The sequence below is a fragment of the Cariama cristata genome, unplaced genomic scaffold (genome assembly GCF_000690535.1).
Source record: "Cariama cristata isolate BGI_N322 unplaced genomic scaffold, ASM69053v1 scaffold40572, whole genome shotgun sequence".
Taxonomy (NCBI): Eukaryota; Metazoa; Chordata; class Aves; order Cariamiformes; family Cariamidae; genus Cariama; species Cariama cristata.
The window spans coordinates 1,373-9,677 of NW_009606283.1; the positions used below are offsets into that span (position 1 = coordinate 1,373).

The 8,305-nt window shown below is 39.8% G+C and overlaps 1 protein-coding gene across 1 annotated transcript in view; it reads left to right on the forward strand.

The window, feature by feature from the left end:
• Positions 1–6,541: 6,541 nt before the first annotated feature.
• Positions 6,542–8,305, forward strand: part of KAT2B (K(lysine) acetyltransferase 2B) — a gene marked incomplete at both ends in the record, with an annotated part of 18,609 nt that continues 16,845 nt past the window's right edge. Inside the window, one exon of the mRNA XM_009696282.1 lies at positions 6,542–6,668. Within this exon, the coding sequence (XP_009694584.1) occupies positions 6,542–6,668 (127 nt within the window). The remainder of the gene's footprint in view (positions 6,669–8,305) is intronic.

Below are 8,305 nucleotides of genomic sequence, written 5' to 3' on the forward strand. Positions count from 1 at the left end.
TCCCCCTGCCAGGGCCTAGGCACAGCCACAGCACTAAGCGCTGCTGTGTGTTCAGATTGAAATTCAAAACCTACCTTTGCTATTTCGCTTCTCTTCAGTAGTTCGGTGGCAGGCAGCTTGCTTTCAGGTCTCAAAACAGAAGCAAGCAGACAGATGGGAAGCTCCTTGTAAACTCATCAAGCAGTTCCTTCTGTGGGATAAGGGGGGAAGGATGGAGCATGGTCGAAGAATGTGTTATTTTTCTTCCTGAACACCTGGCAGGTGCTCCAAAACGACGCTGTTTGGCTTGTAACATTAGTGGTTTGCAAGAAACTGTAACAATGCAGAGTGTATCTTTGAACTTTTCTTAATTTGCGTTGCAACTTCCCTCCCATTTATTTTGCTTGTCTGCATGTTAGTGCAAAAGAGTGAGAGAAGGCAAACACTCATACCATCTCTGACAGGGACATCTGGGTTCATTCAAGCAATGGCCATACGTGAATCTTATGTAAATCTACATAGAACTGTACAAACTGGAGTGCAGAAAATACGTAATGACATCCTTAGCATCGATCGCCTTCTCCCATGTAAAATTCATCGTAAAATTCAGCACGCAGAATTTATTAGGAACTTAACCTCAGAGATGCTGGGAGTAGCAGAGGCAGGGAGCGTGTGTTCAGTAGGGATGAAGAGTGGCAGCACAAGAAGATGGAGAGGTTGGTGGCCGTGTAGAGAGTGAGTCTCACTGCTGACAGCAGAAACACTGAGCAGAAAAAGGTGGAAGCTGCTGCTCTGGGGTAGGGTGCTCAGTTCTCGGTCCTCCTTCAGCCATCCCTTTTCTTCACGAGAAACACGGACAAAGACTGCTGGCAAAGACATCTTCAGCGTGCATATATTCTGAGCACAACGAGAGTGAAGTTTAGGGAATTGCTGCCCAGGCTAGAGAAACGTGGGGTTTATTTCTTTTACCTGATAAAGAGTTAGGACAGGAGAGTTGTAGCTGTCAAGCTGCTCTGCTTGACTTTTTCCCTTGTGGGGAAAGGTCAGGGTGGAAGGGAGAGAAGAGGTTCTTCTGTGTAAAAAAAAAAAACAAAGAAAACAAAACAAAACAAACCAACAAAAAAACCCAAACCCAAACTTCTTAAATGCCCAAGTTCAGGACAGGGGAGAGGGGAAAGAAGAAAGAAAGCACGTTCTGAACAATAAGATATATATTAGGAGTTATTAGGAGTTGGCACCGTTTTCACGACTTTGGGAAGTGCACAGTAGTGCTGTATGCTGTGCGGGGTTTTGTATTTGGCACTTGCTAGATCTTTGCAGGTATGAATGGCTGCATACATCGTTTTGGTTTTGTCCAGTGTGAAACTGAGTGTTAGGCATGTGAGCTTGCAGCACTTTTATATAAAAGCAGCACTGTGTGACTTACACACATAAATATATTTAATGAAGATGTAGGAGGAAGCCTCCACGGCTTTTCTAAAAATGGTTTAAAGTATGTGAAAATACAGCTTTCTTTCCTGTCTCACTGGGAGTTCTTCTTATAAGCAAGTTGAAATATGTACTATTTTAGTACACTGTTTTCTGTAAAATTGGTCATTTCTCATTATATATCTCTTGCAGTAATGCCTGGATGCTTATAAATATAATTAGAGCTAAGGCGTTTGCACAAGTAGCAGGGATGAATAGCTCCTTGAAGAAAGACTTTGTGCTATAGATAAACAAAATGGAGAGTGAGAAGGGTTCCGATGAGATGACTTGGCCACGGCCCTGCGGCAGGTGAGCAAGTGGCAGAAACTGATGTAAAATCTGGGTCCCAGGCTCCAGACAGGCTGCTGAGCCTTGGTAGGGGCACTTGGTCCCACTTCTCGTCCTAGAGTGACATCCATGGAGTTTTCCTCCTCCTACACATAAAAAAAGAATTCATAGGGTAAATGCGTACCACCGTTTCCGTAATGAAATATTATGTTTTTCCTTGACTTTTGTAAGGCAGATTAAGATGAGGCAGACTTGACCGTATTTCTGCTGGACTCTGTGTAGTGTGAGCACAGCTCCTTGAAGCTTAATGGGAAATGTATTAAAGTTGTTTTCTTCAGAAGTGTGTAGGAGACATACAAGACATCTAAAGCTTTCTTACGATCATTTTCATAGTGGAGTGAATCTGTTCTCTAATATCTTACAGGCCCAATCAAAGCATCTCCCTTTAAATTAAATAGGAAATCTACCATTAACTTTGCAAGGTGGGAGTTGGGCCACTATTATTAATAAAAGCTTTATTTGGTACCCTACATCTCTTATGTAAGTGTCACTGGAAAATACAGGGGGTAAAATACTTGGATTGATCAGTAAGATATAAAAACATATAATAAGAACATATCCTTAGAGCTAAACGTTGAACTGATTATTTTGTATTGTTAAAGATAAATGGGTCAGCTAATTTCCTGATACGTATGAGCGGCTTTTCAAGCAGTGTCTAACTGTCTGGTTGCTGGGTGTTGGACATTTGAGTAGGAAAAATATGTATTTAAATTCATTAATGTATTTGTAGCGGTTTGTGTGATGTTCTTGGTTAAAAGCATCAATTTGAGATTATTGCTTGCAGGAAAAAACTCTTAGAGTATTTTACACGGCTTTTGTGTTGGGAGAAAGAGTATTTTTTCTAGAGCAATTATACTTGCTGGAAATAGCAAGGTCTGTAATATTGCATATATATAATCTGTTGAGTCTGCTTTGCATCTCAGTACCAAACTGGGCAACCTGTATGATCTCAAGTTGGAAAGACAGCCCAGCACAACAACTGTTTTGAAATTCAGTTTTAAAACTGTTGGGATTTTTTACTTTGTAATTAAGTTAGCTTGGAGTTTGCACATTCCTATGCTCATTTCAGTATCTGAAAAGGGGAGGAATGTTTATTCCATAAATTACCGTAAGATTCTTCATTTATTCATTATTACTTAGACACCTGAAACCCACTTAAAAGGCACCGAGATGTGCAATGTTCTAACTTTCTAGTGCTTCCTTTTAAAATAAAAATGCTAACAACGTGTGTTAAAATGTGCAGTATTTTTTCACTGTCCATTTTTGACCTGCTATCAGTATATTCAGTATATTAAAGGAAACGATAACTTAAATTTGTCCAGAGTTGCAGTTTTCACTGCACAGAACTACTGGACAGTTTGATTTCCCACCTTGTAACGCTCCACCTAACATGGAAGGGGTCAAAAAAATTATTGAAATCATATTGTATGGTGCAGAATGTACATAACTTCTGCACTTGTTTCTTTTTTTTTGGAGGGAGGGCAGGCAACAGTGTGTAATTTTTGTGTTTTATTATATTGCACTCATCCAATTTTATTAAAAACCACCAATGAAGACGCAGTGTTTGTGATCCCTTGGTCTGCAAAGATGAGAGTCGTTACTTTGCAGGCTTCAATAAGGCAGAAGTTCCCCAACTTTCTCCAGTGGCTTTATCAAAGCTCTGCAGATGTCCCAGAAAACAAGGCTCCAAGGACTGGATGTACTAGTTCAAATGCTTCTTTTCCTTCCTTCCCTCAAAACTGTTTTGATCTTAAGTTAAGTTTTTGCGGAGGTGAAGTCATACTTTATTTTCTAATGAAAAGCAGATGAGTGACATTAAAAAAAAAAGGGAAGAAAGGAAGGAAAAAGCTGAAGATAGTCAAAGAAAAGATTGAATGAATTTAAGCCACTGAGGAATGCACATTGCGTATTCACTGCAAAATACTTGCACTGTCAAAATCTACAATGAAATCTTAAAGAGGACCTTTTCAGATTGTGTTTCCCCTGGGTTAACAGAACATTTATGCTGATTCTGGTGTTTTATAGAGAGATTAATGAAAAAAACCCCACCCTAGTAGTTGTTTGAGAAAGGTCTCTGGAATAATTTGAACAATACAAATTAACAGCTGCTTCAAAAAGATCTGGTGAGGAAATGCTACCGAGGGCAGAAAAAATCTGCCATTGAACACGCTGTTTTTATGCTTCTGTGGGTGGGTTGATATTTATTTTTGGCAGTTTAACGGAGCTGTTATCACGATTGGTACATCTGTTTGTTTGTATCTTTGCTGTTAATTATTGTGTGACACTAAAGTTTGAGTAGTTACTCAGTGTTTATATTTTTTAGGCTTGATAGTAAATATTGTGTGGTGAGCTTCTGTGAAATACTGCTTCCACTTAGAGAAAAAATTCTCAAAAAGCTTATGCCTAGTTTGAAGTTTTTTTGGTTTTTTTTTTTGGACGTTTCATTGTGGTATGATTTAAGGCAATTAATAATAAGCATGATATCATGTCAGTAATTTCTAGTGTTGAACATTTGTCTGGACAGCTGCATGGGAAAGATGAAATCTTACTTCTCTAAAATAATATTCAATCAATTTTTGTTTGAGAACTTCTTTACGATTCTCTCTTGAATTTTCTTTGGCATCAATCTCCTTTTCTGACAGTTTTTTTCTGTGACAGTTTCTCTATGCTTGTCTTAACTGCAAAAACTTTCATGGCGACGTTGCCTCTCCCACAAAGCAAATGTGGATCACTTATTTGGCATTGATTTTGCCTGGCTGGAGGCGCTAACTGGAAGTGGGGTTTCACATCATCTCACAGATGTCCAAAGTCCCTGCACGAGGGCAATCCTTGGTTTGCAGGTATCGCTCAATCACTGATCTCTCTTTCTAGTCATTAAACTTTAAGAGGTCCTGTAGGTCTGGATAACAAACAAAAGTAAAACTGGCTCAGTGCCTGTGAAACTGTACGAGATGGTTTCTGCTGTAAAATAGCATCGGGCCTTTTTCACTTCTCTGCCAATCATATTACTCATAGAAAACGTGATAGAAAAATAAGGTAAAATTCACCATATATCAATCCAGATTGCATTTTATGAGACTTTAAAAAAAAATAGTTTTAATCTTCCTCTCATTTCATACTGAAACCTCCCTGGTGCTACATTATAAATACGTGGGGTGGCAGGCAGTCTGCACCCACGCAGTGAGTTGGGAGAGCCGGGGGGGTTCAGGTGACACGGGTTGTCCCCTTTCCGAGGACATTATGTGGAAGTGGTTTTGCTGGGCACTTGCGGGTGGATTTCTGAGTCATCTTGGTGGCTCTGTCTGCTGAGAATGCCACTCACCCCCCTTTGTACCTGCCAGACTGCCCCAGGCACAGGCAGAGGCCATGGCACCTGGGGCCAGGAGCCCAGCCGGATAAATACTTAAGCTTTAGAGATGGTAAAAACATCATGTGGTGCTCAGCGAAATGCAGGCAGCAGTTTTCTCGGTGCTCAGGTTGCTGAATATTGAAATTAGTTTGGAAGAACAATTTACCGTCAATCTACAAAGCTGTCAGTCTTAGGAGCTGTCAAGCTGTGATCCTTTCTCCTTCTCCTGGGTGCTTCTTCCTTAGGTAAGATGGGATTTGGAAACATAAAAGGAAAATGAAATAGGTTCTTGAAATAGATTGCATTAAATATATTCAGAATCGGTTTTGGAAAATGACATATTAGTGCTGGACGTGCTAACATCACGATTTTTCCTACTAAGGTTGTTTCAGTCATAAATATTATGCAGCAGTTGGTGTGCTTTGCTCACTGAGGTCTTGGCAGTGCAAATGCATGAATATCTCGTTACGGCCCACTGCACAGATATCTCTGAACAGCAGAAAAGCACACTTTCCTTCCGATTAGATCTTCAAATAGGAGTATGAATGATGTTAGAAGTACTTTACCATCAAAACAACCAAGATCTTTTGGATATGCAGAAGAAAATCCCCTCCTCTAAAGCTGCTCTTTGGATAACTAGAATTGGTACTTCGAACTTCTGAATGATTTGAGACTCGATTACCAAAGTCACAACCTCTCCCTTCACGGTCACCCCTTTTAGCTGCAGTCTGTCGGTGGTGTTTCACACTCAGTGAGCGTAAATAAAACTTCCCAGGTTGTATTGGTAGTGTCACTGTCTTTGGCATCTGTTGCTTTCGTGGCCAAGCCTTGCCATAGACAGCGTTCTCCAAGAGTGCAGTTATTGTTTGCTTATTTCAGTATTTAGTTAACCCTGCTTGGGTTGCCATGGGCTTGGTTTTAGTTGCATGATGCCTTGCTGCTGGTATAGCTGATAAGGCAATGATAAACGTGTTGCCTGTTAGATAACCTGTTTGGGTTTAAATCATTAAAGCTGTCTTGGTGGCAGGATCTGTAGATGTCGGTATACCAGTAAATGAATACTTCTTTCACGAGGGTGAGGGCTTTCTGTAAAGGGATTAGCTGGAGTTTGTGTATGTATTTCTCTGAGCACAGTTTGCTTACCAGAACTGTGTTAATATCTCTTTGGGGTACTATTCTATTTCTGATTGTTTCTGGAAAATAAAATCTAGCTGTGTGGTAGATAAAAAAAGCAAAACCAAACAAAGCAACAACAACAACAAACCACCCCAAAAATCCCCTCAAACCATCACAAAACCCCACCAACTCGTAGTTAACAATGTTACTTTTTATTGCTTTTGAAATAATGCCGTTTCAGCAAATTCCTGTTGATTTGATACCCCTTTGCTTTGATTTCAGGCTGAGGAATCCTGTAAATGCAATGGCTGGAAGAACCCCAACCCGCCTCCCACGCCGCCGCGGGCAGAGCTGCAGCAGGCGGGTGTCAGCCTGGCAGAGCCCTGCCGCAGCTGCAGCCACGCGCTGGGTGAGCGTTCGCCCCTCTCCTGCCGTCCGCGGGCCTACACCCCTAAATCTCTCTTGCGAGAGGGAAGTCATCGGCCACGCCAAGACCTAGAAATGGGGGTTTACGATTGGATGTAAATGTCAATAACTTGGGTTAAAATTTGTTGGAAATATCCTAAAAGGGGTTTTGAAGAGGTTGAACTAAGGCACAACTTCCAACAACTCAGACATTCTAAGTTGTTAAAATGCAAAAGCACCGTTAAGCTACCCGTAACAGTTTTAATACTTTGTGTAACTTCTGCATTAACCTCACATTGTTTTATCTGTCAACGGCCTTACTTACAACGTGAATGAGTCTCACTTGTAGGCTTTATTATGTTTTCTTACTATAGAATAAACTATAAGATGTTCTTGAATATTGCTAAAGCAGGTACTCTTACCTCCAAAAAGAACTGTGCCTTTTCTGTGTCACTGAAAATAATACTGGGGTTGTACATCCACTGTCTAAGTTATTGTGCAGATAGCTTGCGTATCTTCAGAGCGACTGCTCAAAATCCACTGTTAAATACTGTTGTGGAGTTTTGTGGGTTTTTTTGTGTGTGTGTTTTTTGTTTTTTTTTTTCCCCAGACTAATGATAAATAATGATTTGTTAACCACATAGCCCGAGAGAGAGTGGTGAATCACTGTATTGTTTTTTTAAGAATTTATGGGTATCCAGAATAAAAGCTGATGAGTGTTTCTATATACGTTAGCAAATATTGGAAACAAAAATTGAGCTAAAACAAGTCAGAACTAATTGAAAAGATGCAGTTGCTATTTAATTTTTGTTGATGTCCAAAACTTAGGAAAAAAGGAAATCTGAAACCTTCACAATGGATCATTTATTTTTTTACTTTTGAAAATAATATCGTACTTTGTCTGGAATACTTTTTTTGGGGGAATTTATTTCTGCTGCCTTTTCTTTTTATGCTCTCATTACATTTGATCTATTTCTGGGCTTTTCAGCAGATTTCTTTCCTTTCCTGATATCCCAAATCTCTGGGTTTGCTTGCAGGAGAAGATTAACAAATGTGTAGTATCACAGAAAGTTCAGTTGCTCTAGCCAAGTTAGTTTCAACCTTTCATCACACAGCTTCTTGGTGCTGCTTTTGGTTATGCAGTTAGGGTAGCTTGTGTTACACGTCCCTTTCATTCCTGGCCTTTGAAGAAAGGTTTTTTCTTTTCTTTTCTTTTTTTTTTTTTTTTTTTTTTTTAAATCTTAGGAGATGTTGTGTCTGTCAGTTCCCAGTTCTTCAGCAGAATGTGTGGATGCTATGTATTTTGTAGAAAAACTCAGCTCTTCTACAGACTGAGGCTGTTTTTGGTCTATTAAAAAAATCTTGAATTGCTTGGTATCTAGGGAACCAGGGAAAACCAGTACTGTAAAACCAGTACCAGTGAAGTGTACCTTCTACCACAAACTGTATTGTTTTTTATTGCTGTTTCTAGAAAAGGTAAAGTTTCTTATTCTTCCAACTGCAGCTAATGAGGATGATGTGCATTTGAAATAACTGAAATGAGTTGCTGTCTGCTTCCTCACACTATTGGCAAAAATATGTCTTTCAGCAGTGTTTTCCGAGATAATTTTCCTATTCATCCCCTCAAAATTAGCATGTTCC